Raw genomic sequence first — 21,714 nt, 5'->3', positions numbered from 1 at the left:
GAATCCTTAAAAAACATCATTGTCAGTATTAGAGATGGTCATCGTCATCGGTCTCTCACAGCTAGCTAGATCGTCATTAAATCTGACAGCACCGAAAGTCTGTCACTTAACTAATTAAAAAATTACAAGGCTTGACAATAACAAAGCTCCACATACGAATTCGTCAAGAACCTACCGACGCGTGTCGCTGTGTTGATGACAGCATATCAAGAATACACTATGTCATCTTATGCAGTCGTAATAGGGGCGATATTGCAATAAAAACGTATAGCCTGATGTGCTGTTGACTTCAACATGATTACGCGCGTGTTTTCTATCCAATTAACCATACTATCTGATCGGGCAGTGTCGGTACTGTTTCTTGTGATAGTTGACAGTCCAATCCGATGGTCGCGATAGTTGAGACTGGTTTTTGTTTCGAAGGGTTTCAACTGTCAAACGGGCGGACCAATTGTTTGATTGGAAGATTGTATTGACATGTAAGATTCATAAAGAGTAACTACATTTGTCGCTATTGCATCGTGTAACATGTAAAATATAATTAATTGTATACATACTGAAAAACATAACGCTCCTTATGGCGCAATAGGGCAAAAAGTATAGGTAGGTATCGGAACGAAAGTTTGTGTAATAATAGAATTAAAACAGAACACAGAAATCAGCTAAAATACGCAAGACGTCAGCGCGACAAGCGTATTCAGGATTCAAATCTTGCTTGTCTTGCTGTGCGACTTACGAAATCCACATAAGTAAATGAATCTGCGGGCAGGAGCTAGTAATAAATTAATAATTAAAGTTTCACTAACCTGAAGATATCAACAACTATTTCAAGCTGGTTACCACTTTTAACACACTTTATTATGAATCCCATGGGAGAAATTGTCAAAACCACATTGCGTTACACAACACTGCATTTAAAATAATATGAAATATGTACACGTAAAATTGCAGATTCAATAGCACAACGCGAGGATGTGGACGTAACAGATTTACAAGCAATAAACAAAACTTTACTACCCGCTGACTGTTGATAATATTGAAATCTGTCAAAAACTGTTTCACTTTTTTTCTTGGGGTCACGTGGTAAAGACCAAGGCATAATCACATGCAGCCTTCGCGCACGAACTCCCGAGTCACGAATCATTTGGAGTCTGCACCGACCCCGCGAATGCTCGAATTTTGAATTTTTAAATTTCGAACACCAAACTGCGCAAGCACAGATTTGGTAATACAGTGCATCATTGATTTCAATTTTAAAATTCGAATAGATCGATTAGAATAATCGTGTATAAAAATAGAATTTTAAGGTTAAGACCCGGTTTCCATCAAATCGGAGCAGAGCGGAGCGGAGAAATGTTTTGAATAATCAGTTAGATTTCATTATTTCCACTTCTCTTCTCCGCTCGGCAACGCGCCACCGCCGCTGTCAAATTCTATAGAAAAAAATTACGGCCCGATCGATACTTCTCCGCTCCGCTCCGCCTTGGCTTGATGCATACTTAATTACTTAACATGCTGCAATCTTTTATCTTCTATTCTTTTATGAAATCGTATAGAATGACGCAAACTTATAGTTTTCAATCATCATAACCCTCCTTCTGCCGCAGTCGGATAAAAATTGTTTGGGTGGTTTGCTGTAAAATACAAACACGCATTAAAAAAATATTTAGTTCTAAGCACTGTTAGATATAGAAATTCCATGTATGCGTGTTTGTCTTGTTGGTTGGCCTAATAAATAAAAACTAATTATCAAACAAATGAGTAGAGTGCAAATTAATAGGTATTTTGTTTTACAATACCGGATATTTTAACAAGGTTGATAAGATAACGTCAATCATGGCTATAGTAAATCCATTGCAAGCACGCTGACAGGCAATTTAGATTCGGCTGTGTCCAGTGGCATCATGTAGGTAGGTATGGTGGTTATACTATGACGTCATGCGTAAGGCATAGCTTCCGTACAATGCAATTTAATACAGTAGGTAGAGTACCTACGAGAGTTAAAGTAAGACTAGGCGCAGACCACCGATTTTTAGTTGGCCGATAGTTGGGTCCAATTTTAATTTGTATGAAGAATTTGGCCAAATCAAATCGGTGTAATGTGCGCACTTCCTTACATGCCCATACTGATCAACTGCCCGACTAAACTATCGGCCGACGAAAAATTGATGGTCTGCGCCTAGGCTAAGTGTTATATGGGTAGGCTGTGTATTTGTATAATGTGCATTATTTTGTTCGATGACTGGCAAATACATCAGCAAATTAATGCTCTAAAGTGGGGAAAAATACTTTTAGCGTAAGTATATTACAGATATGGGGTGGCTCAGGCCGTCTTTTTTAAATACGAATATTAAAAAAAAATACAAATAAATCCATAGGGATTATTCGGACCCTTGTGGAAACCTGAATATTCTTGTATTACGAGGTTCACTACAATAGTCCAGCCGCTTCGAGAATCAAACCGCGTTCCTCGGATCACGAGTCGGCCAGTCTGACACCTTCACCGTTTTATTGAAGCCTCTTTGGTTTGGAGTGAGCCTTCTACCTTACTAAATAATTACATACCCTACAACTCCTTTATAGCTTGACCGAATTGGGCGGTGAGTCACAGGCAGCCGTGTCCAAACATGAGCGGTTACACAAGCTGTAGGTAAGCTTGAGCACACGTCTTTAGGGCATGAATCGAGATCAAATATGTGAAGTTCTGAAGGTCTTCAGTTTAAACGGGCTTTTGTGACAAATTGAACCACTCATCGACTAACCTAGTTTAATATTTTAAAGTACCTATTAACTAGGGTGAGGGTATGGAAAAATCGGGTAAGTGTGAGTTGGTCTCGCATATGAAATGAACGAACATACGGAGAAGACATACAAGATTGGTTACGATAGTACTTAATGAAAGTTACATTAAATCTTATCTTTTATTTAACACCATTTGCGACCGATATTTGTGACTTCCAATTTATTTTTTACTAGCTTTCCGCCCGTGGCTTCGCCCGCGTGGGATTTTGTCTGTCACAGAAAAACTTTATCGCGCGCGTCCCTGTTTCAAAAACCGGGATAAAAACTATCCTTCGTCATTTCCCGGGACTCAAACTATCTCTATGCCAAATTTGGCTTATTCCACTATTCCCCGTTGACAATCCCCGTCAATACTAATAGTGGAATAAGCCCCAAATTTCATCAAAATCGGTTCAGTGATTTAGGCATGAAAGCAAGACAGACAGACAGAGTTACTTTCGCATTTATAATGTATAGATTTATAACTATCCGTCTGGAAATGTTCTTTGTTCTGGTTCACAAGTCTGCATTTGCAAATTTTGTGTGTGACAGTTTTGTGTTTTAAATTAGTTCATATATTATATTATTATACTTACATCTCAATTGCTAGTGGACTGGCACAATGATACCTACTATTTGTTGATTCTCAGCCTGCTGCCTCATTAAACGTCTATCACATCCAGTCGCCATGTTTAAATAGCTTTTCTATAAACCCCATAAAAAACTAAAAACATAAAAAACATTTTGAATGCCCGAAAGCTGTATTGTATGCACAAATGATCGTGGGGTCATTTTGACCCCAGATGCGGTGCGATAAAGCTGACAGTAGCAGGCGGTAATTTTTATTTTATGGCTGCACCTGCCTGTTTATGTTCCCTAGACGAAATGGCGTTATAATATATTTAAATGAATTCCCAAAAAATGACGGTTCGGGTGCGGCGGCGTAACAGCGGGTAATGTTGTTTCTAGCTGAATGAATCTAAAATAAATATCGAAGTCGAATACGAAGGTATAAAGAAAAAAATGCATTGCTCAATTCAAAAGAATCTACGGAAGGCTTTAGGCTATTTAACATCATCATACAGCGAATAGGGGCGGAGCAGTAAAGGAAAATGTTGCAAAAACGGGAAATTTTATTCAAATTTTTATATGCGTGTCGCGGAAACAGCTAGTATAATTATGCTCGTGCTTTGTCCTCGAGATTAGAAATAAGAACTATGTAGTATCACGTACGGTGATGCCAGTTTACGCACTGTTAGTTGAGGATATTTTTTTTTTTTTTTTTTTGTGGGTATCTCAGTTTACATCCCATTTGACATTGGTATCCGTCGTCAGTCACGATTCAGTGCTCTGCCAGTTCGCACTTCTTCTACTTAAATACGTACCCAGTGTTAAAAATAGTGTTTTTGTGTCGTCAAAATGCCGAACGAAAAACGTCAAATGAGGATAAGGAACATTTGATGAAGAAAATAAATAAATTGGAGCAGAAGATATTGGGTGCTGAACGTCGTTCAAGCGGTTCAACAGAAGATCATCGTTACACATTACCATAATGCGAACAACCATCCCGGGTTGTCTCTTTATGCCAGTTGTGTTTTTTTCTAATCTCTTCGGACAAAGCCCTCGCATAATTATGATAGAACTTCACTTTTTAAGTTCGTTTAATCATTAATTATATTTGTTGATTATACGGTCAATATGGAAATCATTAGGGTAAGCCTATGTTAAAAAGTTTGAAAATTAAAAACCCTTTACTGAGTAAGTAGGTATCGTATTATAGGACGTAGCTTATCTTATACGTGCGTGAGGTTCTAATAATTGTTATTTTTAAAACGTTACCGAAAAAAACTACACCAAATCATTTTTACGTATTCGTGCATGCCGACAACTTTGAGTTAAAAGAATTTGGCATATCCGAAAAAACCGTAACGGCATTAGCTTAACCCTTTGCTCATCCGCTCTCACTCGGTCCCAACCTCAAACCTACAACTCCCGTGACGTGTGAAGCGTTAACCAATCATAAACTACCCGCACCTGCCACAGACGGACAAAAAGACCACATTTACATGTATTACCTTTGTTGCTCACCGTAATTTCGTTGCGGGTTCTTCACGCCTGCCAGTCTGGTTGTCTTTGGAATAGTTCAGGGATACCAGCCAGGTATCTGCAAAGGATAATATTTGAAGCTGTACCTATAGGGATAACTGCTGGAGTATCTACAAATGGGAACCTTAATAATAATATGGAGATACTTTACTCACCTAATTTTTTTTAAAGATTGATGGGAGGATAAAGACTTTTTGTACGGAACATTCTTATGTGTGTGCAATAAAGTCTTTAAAAAAATAAATAAATAAAGAATCATTTAAATGAATTGGTAGGTCTGTCACAATTTTACACATAAACTCATAAGAGATACTACTTGAAATAACTAATGGTCATAGTCCTTCTTACGCTTTGTGCTGTATTTAGAGGGTGAAATGCAAAACACTGTGTTTATGAGATAACTTGAAATTAACAGGTCAACAAACTATCATTTTACTTATAACTATTTGCGTGCAATATAATATGTTGGTTTCTTTTTTTATTCTACTACATTTATGACATCATTATTTTAAGAGGGTGAGTTATTAATTAATCATGTGCTAATACAAGATGCAACATTTTCTTTATAATCTGCCTTTTGATCAGTGTACCTACTTTGTAACCTAAACACATAGATGTGTGAGAGCTGTCTGTTCTGTTTGCATCATGTTTAGGCTTGAAACATTCTTAAGATGGTTCGCCATTGTCTGCTTAAGTTTTGTGATATGTTATGGTAGTTACCATCTTTTGTCGCAAGTCTTGGCTATTGCTATTGTGTAATCTTTCGTTTCTGAATCTAAATGAATGTTTATTCTCTAGTAATGGAATGTTGCTGGAGAGGCAATAATTGATGAGAACGTGTTTTAGAAGACTATGTCTTACGTCCGTATTCACAAATATTACTGTAAGGTCTCACAGTGCGCGTGGACGCACAGGGTGACACATGAACCAATCACAGAGCTCTATTCAACGCTGTGCGTTCGATTTGCTGCTTTACTTTAGCAAGCATCGTTTGTGAAGACGGGTGTTAGACGCTTTGTCTGGATTTTATTTTCAGTCTAATACATGGATTTGAACTAAAATTACTTTGGGGTCTATGTGCCATTAACGTGTAGGTAAGTATTGGTCTTGGGTATCTGGATGTAGGACATAAAAGTAACCTTTAAATTATATCTAGTATGTGAAATACTAATAAGGAATATGGGGATGTCAGTGAGGACGGGTAGAGGTTTGTAAAATAGATAATTAGGTTCTTCATCACGGAAAACCTACTGATCAGATTTTGATGGAACTTTACTACCTACATTATAGTTTTACATAAGACTAGCGAATAGGCGATAGAAGCCGATAGTGGAGTAGGTATTTTAGACAGGATTTTAAGGAACCTGGGGAAATAAACCCACAAATGCACAGTTAAACATAATTTATTTCATATTATTTTAAGTATCACAGATCCATTTATTTTAATAGTCATCACGTTAACAAAAATATATATAGTCTACGGTGGCGTTGTATATATATATTCACAAAATCATGGTTACGATCGCTACTTGTTGCGGGTTACAAGTATTTACATACTAGTACATTATATACAGAGTTCGAAGTTTTAAGCGATTTCATGAAAATAACTGTGTGTCTAAAAGTGAAATAACTAGGCCGTTAGACAGTCAAAAGCTGGAATAATGTATATAAATTGCATTTTAAGAATTTTATTTAGAAACAAATGCTTTCAAACTGTTCTTCCAAAGGTACAAATTTAGATAATCCTTCATGTGAATAGACAGTATGGTCTTGATAAATACATAAATAAATAGGCTTAATTCTACCACCAATGACTAATACCTAGGCCTTTTTATTTATGTACTTTATGTAGGACCAACCTGTATAACTATAGAAAAGTTGACTTTTAGCAAAATTTCAGCTGGCACTGAAGATCGCCATTTCCTTCGTTTATATACCAATGATCCCACTATATACCAATTCTAACTACTTATTAAAAACCATCCAAAAATCAAAATAGATGATAAACGTTATGAAACAAGACCAAATAATAATAACCAGGATACATTTTGAATGATTAATCAAACAACAAAATTTTGGAGTCGCATTTCGAAAGCAATCGAAATTAGTGTCCGACCGAATATGGATTTTCAGCCGAAAACGGAAACGAAAACGAAGCTTCGGCTGCAGTCTCATTTTCGGCCGAAAACGAAAACGAAAACGAAAATGACCTTCAACTCTCAAATTTCAATCTGAAATTATGTAAAAACTTTGAAAACCGTTAATGTTTTGACCAAAAACATAATGACGTTTGACAGTTGATTTTGATAAGGATTGATTAAAGAAAACCGGCATTAAAACACAAAAAAATTAATCATGAATTCTTAGTATAATATTATATCCGGTGTATATTTAAATATTGGGAAGTGAAGAAGAAATAAAGGGTGTCCAGTGGGAAATTTTCAACTTCAAAAATGAATACAAATAAATTAATGTTTTTTTTAAATTATCTATTACAAATGCAAAACTGGAGTTGAACAATGCGAATTTAATTTTTTATAGGCAATGTCTTAGATGATACCCGTTTTACTATAGGCACTCTCATAGCCGGACCCTTACATTCACAACTATGCGAGAGCAAATCGCGCTAATAATTTTCCTGCAACTTCACGGCGGATATTTTCTTACAGAACCTGAATTATTTAAGGATTGTTTGCTGTAAACTATTGACTTGAGATATCCCCACAAGAAAAAGTCGCATGCATGGTGTGAGATCTGGTGACCGAGGCGGCTAGGGTATGTCCCTGTACTTGCTGATCATTTATTTGAAAAAAATAGTCCTCAGTGTCTCCATCGAGGTAATCTCCGTGTGTGGTGAGACACCTTCTTGCTGAAATAGAGTTACGTAGTTGACCGGGATGCAGTTGCAGTTGTGGTATCAGACATTCATCGATCATTCGACAATACATTTCAAATACTTATTGCTCAACTGCGAACGCTCTGTAGGCTCCCGACCAGTGACTCATGGCGTATTTCAAATCCGCATTAGACTCTATTTTGAAACAATTGAACTTAATGAAAACTCCTTGGTTTTATTTGTATTCAATTTTGAACTTGGAAAATTCTCGCTGGACACCCTTTACAACGTAACCTCACTTCACAACTTCAAAAGAGTGTGACAATACCGCGTTCGTTCAAGTCTGATATTGATAAACGTCACCATCTTATTCACGTATTTCTGATATTCGGTTTGGCCGAAGCTTCGGCTGGTTTTTGGCCGAAAACGAAAATATGGCCGAATGTCCATTTTTTGGCCGAAAATAGCCGAAAACGAAAACGAAAACGAATATTCGGTCGGTCACTAATCGAAATACATATCGCATACGAGTCTGCACAAATTGTATATAGATTTTATATACGATTTGTGTAACATTGTATTCGAATTGGAATTCTATTGTTTCAAAAATACGTTTCAAGTTAGATATACTTCACGGTCGGTTTCATAAAGTTGACTCTACTAACACTACAATACAGCATGATTTCATACAGTCAAAGGTAAATGCAATCAGCTCAAGTCTTTTAAAGTGTAGTCCATATTTGTAACTTAAATTGGAGCGACCGTACCATGAGCTCTTACAATGACGTCATAGGTCAAGCAAAAGTGGAGCAATTTAGAACAAACGCTGTAGTGACGTCATAGTAAGCAAAAATTGAGCAATTTAGAACAGTTGTTGCAGTTTGTTAATAGCTCTAAATTGAGCAGCTATTGCCCGAAAAATTGCCCGAGTATCCCTATAGCAAGATAATATAATTTCCAAGTGAGTTGCGAATATAGTTTCAGACCAAAACTCCATAGAGTAATAGAGATTTTCTAATAAATGGATTAGTAGTGACGTCTTTATAGAGTTCTAAGTTGGGAAATCTATCAAAATTGAGTATTTAGCTGTTTCCAGAGTTCATGGTACGGAAGCAAGTGTAGTAAGCACGTGATGCAATGAAATACAATCTAATTCAAAAGTCCACATATTTACTGTGAAAGTGGACCTTTAGAGTATCAAAGTACGAAATTATAAAACACTACTTTACATCGTAACGATAAGCTCCGATCAATTGCGTATAACGTTTTAGATTATTGCCAAATAGTGCAGTGGCATCCGAGATTTGGCACAAGATTGAATACTCAAAAAGCACAAAAACTAATCACCAAAGCAAATAATCATAGAACTAAGCGATACATTTTTCGATATTGTAATGAACACTCAAACACTTATAAAAATTAACAAAATAATCAACCGACACCAACTAACGGTTGGCAGTGTTTCTTTAAAAGACAATTGTAGGCACTATTATTGCTACTATAATATAATTTAATTCCCCATCGCTTATCTACAGCATAGTATTCTATACAAAATATACTACGACGATTTTACAATAGGCCGTCGGCCTACGAAACTATAGTTGTTCTAACGTAACATTTATACTACAGATTAGTTTACCAACATACCGTCCACATAACTGTCTTTCACTCACAATGATCTAACCTCGTTCAGTTGAAGTCGAGGTTGGATTCCCTGATGATTCATAACCACGATGGTCTCCCTTGGAGTAGGTCGGCGGCGTCGTGGCGGTCCATCTGTCGCAAGGCCGTGGCCAGGGAGGCGGTAGCTCCTGGGCCGCGCTCGCGACACTCCCATAGCTCGAGGATAGCTTCGGTCGGCGAGCTCTTAGTCGCAAACCACGTGGTATACCGATCCACGCCGAGCCGCGACGCCAGCGCGCGCCAGTCGTTGCCGCGAGCGTTCGGCGGATCCAATATTGCGCATAGCTGCCGTTTTATTCGAGCACTTAATTTAAATGGGCCTTCGCCTGCACACTCCGTGACTCCCGCCTCGCTCACCGTAACGCTCCTCTTAGCGTCGCCCCCCTCCTCGCTTCTGCACATACGAGCCTCCAAAAGATTCTCGGTTATGTTGAAACTACGCTGAGATTCGGCGCGGGGTGAACGCCCCCGCGGCGATCGACTCCGAACGTCCTCAAGGGATATTCGGAACGTCTGTTTGTACGACGGATTGGTCCTTTGACATGCGGAAATGCTAAAGTCAATATTGTCGCAATCGTGCGTCCGCTCGAGAACGAAGCTGCAATGAAGTGCGTTGTAGTTGGAACTCCAGACGTGATTGAAGGGAATCTCCTGGTAGCCGATGCCGGGCTTCGCCTTCCAGCCGGGGCTGACGTGTTCCAAATTTAAACACAGATTGGATCCGCCGTCTTGGAACAGCAGCGTTTTGGTGCGCTCGAGCAGAACTCCGCCTAATTTTTTCTCCTGCTCCTGACAGTAATAGGGCGCGCACGGAGTGTCTTCGAACACATAAAGCCTAATGCTGTACTCGGAGCTAGTTTCGTTGAGATTAGCAGGCGCGTATACGGCAAGTTGGAGCGCCTTAACGGCTTTCCCGTTGAAACTTTCGCCAACTAAGACAAAAGTCGACAGCATGTCTGTGACGAGATAAATTTTATCGTTATCGAGTTGCGTGAACACTGGCGTGTTGATAGTCTCCTGGCCGAGGCTGACGACTTTCTTCCATTGTGGCTGCGTGTTATCGGTTTTTGCGTTATTGTGATCTATCGCGTACAGAGTGAGGTTCCAGAACCCATGTTTGAGGCTAGCGCAGTGTGGTATTTGTAGTATTACTGACTTATTTAATTGGAGGCGTGGAGGTCCGCATTTAACTACCGGGCTGAGTTGCGTGATACCTGAGGGCGAAAATAAAGCGGTTTAGTTGAATGCGATGTGTTGCGACTCGTGCCCAAAGCGGTTTGGCTTTTTTACTTGACGTAATTATAGTTCTTTGATTCCCGGCGTATTTAAATTGGCTTTAAAAATAGGTTGTGATAATCGCAAAAACTGCGGCTTTGAAAGGTCGTTTGCTTGTTTTTTGTGAGCCTTAGGGGTGATGGTGGTGTAATTTCAATAATTTGCTTACCTTTGCCGAGTCTAGGCCGGTATCTGTCATCTTTGACGACGGCGACGTACATCTGTTCCCGTCTGCCCCTGCTGAGGGCGGCTTCAGGGATGGAAAGAGCTACGCCAGCTGCTGGTAGGGCGAGTCTTGCACCAGCGGAGGCGACTGATAGGGACTGGGAGGTTGGGGAGTTGGAGACCAGCTCTGCGAGTTGAAGAGTCACCGATTCGTTGGCTGCATCGTACATGGAGCCGGCTGCAACAAAGACTGTTGTTATACTTCTTGTATAACGAGCAGATATCGTTGAATATCTACAGGTGATAAGTAGTTGTTTGTGTACACACAGTGATGTTGTCTTTAATTTTTTAAAATAAAAAAATGCGTGATGTAAAACGCAAATAAAAATGCATTAATTATTCAATTCCACAAACGATAAAATCATTATTAAACATAAACGCGTTCAAACATATTTCATTACCAGATGTAACTGTCGCCCGTTTAAAAAGCAGGTGTACACTACAACCCGTAGTCCGAACAGATGTCTATCTAATTCACCAAAGTGGCGAGCTTGTTCATTATTTTGAAACATAATATAAATTGGAAACGGTACTTCGAGTAACCGGAATAAGTACGGCTTGTTTTACTTTGTAACAAGGACGTTGAAAAATGTAGGCAGTTAATTGATTCAGAGAATCGATCTGACGCTAATATTCAAATTGGCTATAATAAAATCAAAAGTAATTGATGTGGATAATACAGATTGAGATTAGTTAAGCGAATTTTTTTTAACTCAATGTAGGTATGGATTAATGTTATGTTAATGAAAAGAGAGCGATAGGTTTTTTATTTATTTTTTTACTCTCAAATGATAGACCAGCGGGGTCAGGAAATCATTGCATGTTGGATAGGTATTCCCCACTGTATAGCACCGACTCGTTGGGTGGCAAAGAAATTCCCTGTTAGATGAATGCTTACTGGATAGTAGTAATACTTCACTGAATAGCAATGTCCTATTGGATAGCAACGTCGTACTGGACAGCAATGTCCCACTGATAACAACGTCCTCGAATAGGGGACAAAGCCCCTCTAAATAGCAATGGCCCGCTGAATGATCAAATAATATTTTGTAACAAAACCAGACGCAAATCAAGCTCATTAATAAATACAATCCTAGTACGCCGTCTAACTGTAATTTCAAACCTAGATATTTATGAGCAATAACTTAATGAACATAAAACAGTCATTTGAGAATTAGAAACAACGGGAACCCGACTTGGATTAGTTAATAACGGAATGAAAGTGCCATTCTAGCAGATAAGATCTAAATTATGAACTGAGCAGGACTATTTTGTAGCTAAACCATTTGACTTTCACAAACTATTGTTATAGAACCGCTAATTTGCCTCTTGAGGGATATTACTTCCATTGCGAAATTAGGAAATTAAGTGACAATGTTAAAAGATAGTGGTATGAGTTTCATTCAACCTATTATTTGGGAGTTACAACTTTTTCACTTCCAAACCACTGCATAAATAATGAATTTTGTCTTTGGCCTATCTCTCGTTCAGTTCACTGTTGGAATTATAAACTAAATACTTTATGTAATAAAGTATTTCCACAACCACAATGACCGGTCTCAACCTACCTAGATAAAAGTTACCTTATGACACAAATAAATTAAGGAGGTTAAAACGGTGATAATTTTAACAGTAAACCATTATTTCCCAAGTTGTCGGTGGCTGTTGGGGCAGAAAATTTCTCGAGTGGCTACCACGGGCCGGAAGACGTAGTGTGGGCAGGCCCCCACTAGGTGAACCGACGATCTGTTGAAGGTCGCGGGAAGAACCTGGATGCGGGCAGCGAAGGACCGGTAGTTATGAAAATTCTTGGGGGAGCCCTTTGTCTAGCAGTCGACTGGCTAAAACAAAAGAACGATTTCTCATCTCAAGTCAAAATGCAACAGGTTTATAGTAATACTCACAGCTAGTGAAACAGCTGGACGCAGAATGTTCGGACTCGCTGTACGGCTTGCTGTCATAGTCGTCGCTCTGACCTTTGCTCGATGCGCATGGAGTCACTTGGTGGTCTACAGGCGACGCGTAGCTGTGGGAAAAGAAGCTATATTAGTTATGGGACTAATGTTTATAACGAAGAAGTATTTACTTTAATTAATGTTTTTTCTTCAGAAAGACCAGAATAATGGCCATTTTAAGATGAATAGAATAGAATAGAATTTCTTTATTGCGGTAAATGTGGTACAAAATAGTGATAAACAATGAATGAAAACATTCATATTAACATAATTAGTGTAGGAAATTTAACGCTGCAACTCCTGTGTAGCCATGTCGCTTGACCACCAATAAAAACCCAACCAGTAAAGGTCCTACCTGCCTTGGCTAGCATAAAAAAAAAAAAAAAAAAAGGTCAAGTTTGTCCCGAGGGAAAGTTAAATTGTCATTGGACCCACAACAATATTAATCAGAAGAACATAGGACGAGTTTGAAGTTAAGTTTCGACTTCCCTTGGTCAGTGTGGAAGTTCATACAAACCTGTTGGTCAGATGGGGCACGTCATAGTGGTGTTCGGCGCGCGTGTCTGGCGGCGGGTGCTCATAGCGTGGTGGCCGGTGCTGCATCAGGTCCGGAGCCAAAGAGAGGGACTGCTTCTCCACCGTGGGGTACATTTCTGGTTGGAAATCTGTGGAATTGACGGGGTTTTAAGATTTGCTTACGAGTGCGTAGGTTAATCACATTGTCGAACGCTTATTTACCCTGGCATTTGAACATTAAAAGTACCTACAACAACTTAGATTCAATCAGACTACAGCACCGCCTCAAGCTAGAGAACTTATGCGGTTGTAATAGAAGCGATTTATAGAGTCTGATGTGCATTTTTGTACAAATATGGACATACTTGTATATTATTCTGAAGGAGTGGTTCGACATTATGGAACCCCACGTGAATAAGTGGCAAGAATAAAAAACGATCGTAAGATAGGTAATAAATAAATGCTCGTTAATATAAACTCAAACTCTGCTTCAATAATGATCGCATAAGTACCTACCTACTGCAAAAGACAATCAATTTTGTCGCGTTATTTGAAACTTTTTTTTACAGAAGAATAGACCTATACTACACCGGTCTATCACTTACCGGTCCTCGTCATGGTATACAAGGAGTGGTCCCTGGTCTTCCTCTGAAGCAGCTTGTACACCACCGCGGCACCAGCCAGGAACACCACCACGGCCACTGCTATGCCGATGTACAGCGGTACGTCGCTGTGGGCGGCCACTGTTGAAGAAAACATCGTATTTAGAATTTTGTTTGTCTTTTTAGTTTTTGATTTCTGCCTTTCCGAACTTCCGAGCAAGAGAGAGAGAGCGCTTCCTAGCTGATTCTGCTATTCCAAGTTTTTGCAATTCTTTTGATTCTCATTATGAAATTGTGTGGGGCACAATCAAGAATATCTACCTACAAGTCATTGATCAAATAGAGTAATGAAAGTAAAACATTTTCTTCGCATTTTAACAAAAACTAAACACACTTAGCAAGATAAAAAGCTTTGCATTGCACACCAAAAAACTGGTAAAAAAGCACAAAGACTGCGTTTGATTTTAAATTTATAAACTCTTGACTTCAAAATGTAAAATGAATGGCAATGATCTTGCGCGCATGTTTTTGATCAGCGGATATCCCAAAAATATCAACTCATAACTGACTCAGCTCAGAGCACGTGAAAGTTATCATTTCGGCTCGAACTTAATTAAAGTCAAGTGTACCTACTGTCAAACTGACATCACAAAACATAAATATTTTCAACACATGCACATAAAAAGAGCACCCGAGTTTAACAGTGTTTTTTCCTAAGAAAAAGAAAAAGATTCTCGTTAAAAATGCGCCGCAAATACAATCGTAAACTTTGGGACGCGATGACATAAATAATATTAAAGTAACATGCCACGGGGTAGTGCTGTGGACGTGTCGATAGCTTAGCGATCGATGTTGACTTAGTTACTGTAAAAATTGTGGCACCTATTATTTAACTTTTAATGCCGTTAGCATTGCTGATACAACATAATATTATGTTACACGCGATATTTTTTACTTTACATTTTAGAATTTATTTAACTACCTAATGGAAATGGAATTAAAATATTGAGCTGCAGTTTGTAGCTTTATTTTATCGTTATTAAGTATGTAGCTACTGAATTTACTACACGAACACATTTTTAGGTATTGCCTGTAAATTAAAATGAAATATTTATTCGTATGGAAATAGAGTCGACGTTACTTTATTATACCAGCAGCTTCATAATTATTTACTATAGTTTATATCACAATGACAATAAAAACACGTTTTAATTTCCGACATTTCGTACAACACTACCTGTCAGAAAGTACACAAAAAACGCTTAAGTTTCTCCGAGTGAGAAACATCAGTTTGAACCTTACTGCCTAGGAAATAGGCAACCGCTAGTTATGATGTATTCAGCATTTTTTATAGGGAAACTCGTAAAGTGTAGAGAGCTTATCACATACAGGTGTAGTTCATAAATTTTGTTTGCTTTATAGTTTTTGTGCCCCCGCTGAGATCGACTGTCGGTGTTTTGACTGACGAGGTTGCAAACCTAGTTTCGTTATGTTGGTATACTTTAGTAAAGAATATACGCCCGTATTCACAAACAATACTATAAGGTCTCACAGTGCGCGTGGACGTACAGAGACACACGAACCAATCACAGATCTCTATTCAAAGCTGTGCGTTCGATTTGCTGCTTCACTTAAGCAAGCATCGTTTGTGAATACGGGCGATAGCATCTATGAGAAGTGCCCCTACTCTCTTTAGAGAATGGGCGTTTGACCTCAATCTTAACCAGAATTTTACTCCACCTCATAACTAGTAAACATTTTAATATTTCGACTTCCCTCCAGTGCAAATCCGTTTGCGAATCCGAAGTCGAACCTTAACTTCGAACTCCTTTATGTTTTTTTTTATTAATTTCGTTGAGGGTCCATTAACAGTTTAACTTTCCCAGGGACAAAATTCACCTTCACTGGTTGGGTTTTGCGGTCAAGCTGTAGATCCTGGCTACAAAGGAGTTGCAGCGGAGGGAACGAGAGGTGAAAATAGTCCCGTATCTTAATATTTTATGATAATTAGATTTAAAATCTGATACATAACTGTTTTCGCTGTTCTCAAACTTTCATCCATATCGGATTCAGAACGTTAATGAAATGTACACCGACCACAAACGAAATAATAAACTTGAACAAGACAGTTATGGTTCGCCGAGCACAGTAAACGATCGTTTCCAGATAATGTTATGGGTTGGATATTAAATAATTGGTCGATATTACACATCTTTAGCATGTAAAAATATTCGATCTTCGATACAATACTTAAGTGATTTATTTCAATTTGTTCATTTCTTTCTGCTTTTTTTATGTTACCTTTAGAACCAAACACGTACTAACTATCCAACATGACTCCATGGTCGACATACGCCCTGTCTGTACCAAATACTTTATCATACTTCAGACAACCTTAAGCCAAGATCTCATGGTACAAGGAATAGGCATCTGCTTTGCAACCAAACTTTTTTCATCATAGATCACACCTGCACCTTTTTATTGATACTTTGGGTTTTGCAATACTTTCTAAAAATTAAACCTCTTACTCATTTACTTTTATATATCATAAGCAATTTGTACTTCCTTGTTAATGCCAGTTCTTTTGGAGAAACTTAGGATAAAACTCAAAACAAGTTTTGCAATAAAGATTATCTTATCAACTTCCGTGCTTAAAATTCAATCATTTAAACACCCTGAATACCAAATTGACCATTTCTTTCTCGATTTTCCAGATCCAAAATCGATAACTATGCTTATTGGGACAGTTTACCGAGTTATCGATTCGAAATCTCACCTTTTAATTAACTAAGAGTCAATCGAGATGTAAATATCGATTCTTGCCTCGATCGTGTGCGTTTCGATGAAGTCATCGGCTCATTTGAATGGATAACTCGGTATCGATTACCATCGCCAATGTTTTACGCACAATTAAAATGGAAAGGAGTGCGAGAGTTATTCTGCTTGGGTCCATTGATTGGGTTCGGTTTAATTCATGAAATTACGAAATTGGTGCCAGCAACGATGACTTCAGCTTAAATATTAGTCCAGTTTGTAAGTGAAGGATTCTTGATCGATCAATAGGCTTTGAAATAAATGCTGAATTGTAACAAAAAGTCTTTTTTTTTGCAGGGAAAAACAGAGACCGTGAGCGTAATATAAGACTGAGGGTAAAAAATGGGTGCTTTAACTAAACATTGAAGATATTTTTATGGTAGGTATATTTAAACCTTAAAGTCAAAGTCAAAGTCAAAATTTCTTTATTTGTTTAGACTAATAAATAGTTCTTACAAATCGTCATTTTGCTCTTAAGGAGCCTCTACATGTCTCATAATCTTTTTACCCTACCAGCGCTTCGAGACCAACATTTGGCAAGTGCTGAGAAGAAGCGCCGCAACAAACTCAGTCACCACTGTCTGCCGGTTAATATAAATAAATATAAATAGTAGTAGTAGGTACATTCGATTCAGGAGCAGTTCACTGAATTTACCATGCATTCTTGTATGGTGTATCTTATAAGAATGGGTATACAAGATTGCGTGGTATATTAAACAAGGTAGTGACGTGCTAATATCTAGACTTACATATTAAGATACTAGTAGAAATGACTCGCATACATAAATTTGAATAACTTGGATTGACCAGTCCCCGAAAGCAGCGCCTGTTCACAGACATGACGAGTGAACCAGCCATCGCTTCACTCGACCATATTAGAGGGAATGTAACGACCCGCCTCACTACGCCTTGATTAAATAACAATGATCAACGATAATAATTATCCTTAAAAGTTATTTTCCTAATTGTGTCTATTGTACACCTTTGAACCATCATGTCACGCCGCCGCGTCGGTCGAAAGTTAGCGGAGAGTCCTTTCAATAGCACATTAACATAATTTTAGACCGCAGCGGAGCAAACCCTCCAAACACGGTGGCGCAAAATAACTTTGTTGCACCTTCCTTTACTTTGATTGCTTTTTAATTTGAATTCCAGTTGTTGACGTTGACGAAGTGACATTATAGTGAGTGTGGGTGGATGATGACAGGTTGTTATTTAACTAAATAATGTTAATTACATTAATAATGAAATCTCTTTAAAGATATAATCATCGACAAATTGACACAAACAGTAAATTACGAGTATATTTCAACTGAAAATAAATAAACGATCATAATTACGAAAATATGTTCTCGTATAATATACTCAACATCAAATAAACCGCACCTTCCGCGACGCGAACTTTAACGATTTTCTTCTGACACAATCATGGTGCCCCAACAATATTGGTGTTATTTGAAAGCCCAATAAATATCCTTAAAGAAAAACACATTTAATTTCTTAATAAATGATTAACATATACCATAAATGTGACTTGAAAAAATACCTCACTTTGGGCCCACCTATGGGATCAATTAGACCAATTTTTATGGTTATAAAACCAAATAATGATCTCACGTGTCCTCTTTAACAGATGGATAGCGATTAATCCCAACTTAACAGTTTTATAGCCATAAAAGTTGGCTCTAGCGTAACTACCTATTTTTTTAAGAAGTGACTCTGGAGCCTTCTAAAGACACATTTTTGGGGTAAAAACCTTTCCATAATGAAATGAAGGTTAGAACTAGGCTTTCAAATGGTGCCAATATTGGTGGGAAGTGGGGAAGCATACGTTTGAAAATGCTTGTCGCGGGAGGTGCGATTTATTTGATGTCGAGTGTATAACAATGACAGGTACTACTTCCTTTTTGTTTCCCCATAGTCGGATAAAACAGCTCCAACATTATGAAAAACCCCTAATATGTATGGTGAAGTTTTATTTGCATGCTAAACGGTTGTATGTTATGCGCATATTACTTGAAGATAAGATATCTCCATATAAAAACGGATTACCCATATTATGACCGAGGCGATGAATAAATTTATAATTTGCATGCTTGAGTAGCAAAATATAAGACTACAAGCGCATCTGATTTTGTAAAAGAAATCAGTTATTCAAAAAGGCACAAATGCAAAGTTTTCAAAGCTTATAATCAATACATGATAAGCATTTTATTATTTACATTCATAAGCAGACAAGGCTGAATTTGTTACATTCAACATAATAAAAGAAGATGATTTTACAAATAATATACATCCTGGTTTTCCAATAAATATTTCAAAATTACTGTCAACGCCATGCGGATTTTATCTTGCCTTTTTAAGATGCCCACCTAATGTAAAATTAATGCAGCCTTAGGTGATCACTTTCACATTATCGTTCATTTTAGCAAAATGATGTCCACTGCTGAACAAAGGTCTTCCCCAATAAGTTCCACAAAGACCAGTCCTATGCTGCCCGCATTCAGGTACTTCCCGCGACTTTCACCAGATCGTCAATCCACCTAGTGGGAGGCCTTTCACAATAATCAACAAAATTATTTTAAACGAGACTCTAATAAATATGGTCAATAAATTAATAATAGACTTCCAATTACATTAGCCCACTGCAAATAACTCGATTAATTCACATAACAGACATTCAATTGCTCACATATCAAACTTCGATTAAATGATGATAAAATTCAGATGTGCCGACCACAATGCCGGTTTAATTAAGTAGGTTCGCTCACTTTACCTAATACGATTTGTTAAAATGACTATTTGACCGTTTTGTTCCCCAGTCGATGAAGCACATGATGTCGTGCCCTGAGTGCTCGAGCAACTGCACGCAGGAAGATTTAATGAATGCTGCTGACGGACGGCGGACTTTTGGGCTGACACTGTGTTGGTTTGTTGTCGACACGACAAGAAGAAGAATAATGACGATTGATACTTATGAACTAATTGTTACTGTTGGTATTCCAAGATGAGACTTCTTTAATTCTATCTGATGCTGATTTTTGGAGGTTATTTATTGTTTCTTTAAATCTTTTAAAAATGTTATAATAATATTTCTAGTGTCTTTCTACGAACGTCTAGACGCGTCTGTTTCGTTCCGATTACGCTATTTTTTCTACTACCCTAACAGCTGGTACGGGTGATGGTGAAGGGTGCGTAGCCCCTAGGGATCAATTACCTAAGGCATTTTTCGGAATCCATTACGAGATATTATGTAAATATCTTATTAAACGTAGAGAGTCTACTGCCTATCTATGTTCTGGATACTCGCACGATCATCATTAAACTAAATTGCTAATTTTCGATCAGAATCGTAATTGATTTGTAAAGCTTTCATGTTAAATTAAGGCTTAGGATAAATTGTATAAATACTAGAGTTTTGCTTTTTCAATTGATTACACTTTAAATTGGGTGTCTGATTTAAAAATAAACTATGGTTTAAAGTTAAATCGCCTTTAAATCTTTATAATGTAAGTCAAAATTCTTTATAATAATAACTGATTTTTATCTAATTATACATACATTTAATGTCTTAGATTAGCAGCAAAACGATTCTCTGTACCTGAGCCAGATAATGTACCATAATCAATATCGAAAAAGTAGCAAACTGTTTCCACAGCAAAGCACTTCTTGTTATGATTCAAACATAGTAATATATCAAACGTGACTTGTCAAGATCTAGCGGGTTCATGAAAAACGAAAGATTATCCGTTAAGTCTTAGCGTAAACACGGATGTGTTACGAAAACGCGTAACACCGAAGTGGATATGTTACGGTTAATGTGATAAATTGAAAATTATTAATAATAACCGGTTATTATGAATAATTACCGACAGTCGCGGTAAAAGTGATAAATTAATCACATTTAACAGTGATTATTTAATAATTCAACCTTAGTACTAACAAATTTCATAAAAGAAAACAACATTTTGTGTACGTGCTCGTGTATAGCCAAAGTTTTGAACGTTTTGATATCATATATTAATATAATTTGGCATAATGCGTTTGGAATGTTTCTTGCATAATATTACTTTTCCATGATGCCTATAACATAATGTTTTGATTTAAAGTGAAAAATAGGTTAAAGTAAGCCGCCTATTTAGTTTTATACACACATTAATAACCTCATATTATTCACATTTACCAAATCATGCGGTAATTATTCATAATAACCGGCGATTATTCATAATTTTCACATTTATCACTTTGACCGTAACAGATATACCAGTAAATATCCCATTGATTCCAACTAAGCACTTCGGTTAACCGATACTACTCGTAGTCCATAAATCATACATCCGTTATTCCTTCCATATGCAAAACCACACTCTTATTAATTTATGTACCACGCACTTATCGGATTAATTTTGAAATGTGTAAACATTCGTCTGTGCCAGTCGTATTTTGTGTCGGCCGCAGAGATCGCAGATACGAAAACCAATCCGAATTTGCAAGCCCTTGTCGTTCTGCCCATAACGTGGTAGGAGGCCTTGCGGAATTAAATTCTCCGACAAAACTATTCGATCCAAAAATAGACCTTAATACTACATTAGATAAAGCTTCAATCCAGACAGCAGGGATGGGATACGTGTGTGCAGTTTGCGATCACCCGCTGCGCTCACTCGGCGGAAACACAACAAATCATTTACTGGACCCACCTCCAATAATGATGCTTGCATTGCATATAAATTGATTTTTACAATTGTTTGCGAGAGCGTCAATCAAAATGTGAATGTTTAACTTTCCTATTATAGTCAATACTATTAATCAATGTATTATCTCGCTTAATCATAATGTAAAATTTATACTTTGATGTTTACGGATTTGGATAAGGTGCGACAGTAAACATGTTAAATCAAGCGATAATCCCTAACTTATCAAC

The 21,714-nt window shown here is 37.6% G+C and overlaps 1 protein-coding gene across 1 annotated transcript in view; it reads right to left on the bottom strand.

Annotated features, from left to right (window-relative positions):
- Positions 1–8,245: 8,245 nt before the first annotated feature.
- LOC114365463 (netrin receptor UNC5B) overlaps positions 8,246–21,714 on the bottom strand; it is a 69,810-nt gene continuing 56,341 nt past the window's right edge. The window contains exons 8-12 of the mRNA XM_028322045.1: positions 13,983–14,120; positions 13,379–13,526; positions 12,811–12,932; positions 10,851–11,084; positions 8,246–10,620 (exon numbers count right to left, since the gene is read on the bottom strand). Coding sequence (XP_028177846.1) covers positions 9,446–10,620; positions 10,851–11,084; positions 12,811–12,932; positions 13,379–13,526; positions 13,983–14,120 — 1,817 coding nt within the window. The 3' untranslated portion in view covers positions 8,246–9,445. The remainder of the gene's footprint in view (positions 10,621–10,850; positions 11,085–12,810; positions 12,933–13,378; positions 13,527–13,982; positions 14,121–21,714) is intronic.

This window comes from Ostrinia furnacalis, unplaced genomic scaffold, assembly GCF_004193835.3.
Source record: "Ostrinia furnacalis isolate ACB-3 unplaced genomic scaffold, ASM419383v2 OfSCF7591, whole genome shotgun sequence".
Taxonomy (NCBI): domain Eukaryota; kingdom Metazoa; phylum Arthropoda; class Insecta; order Lepidoptera; family Crambidae; genus Ostrinia; species Ostrinia furnacalis.
Note: the sequence above shows the minus strand (reverse complement) of the source record. Positions and strands in the feature narration are given on the sequence as shown.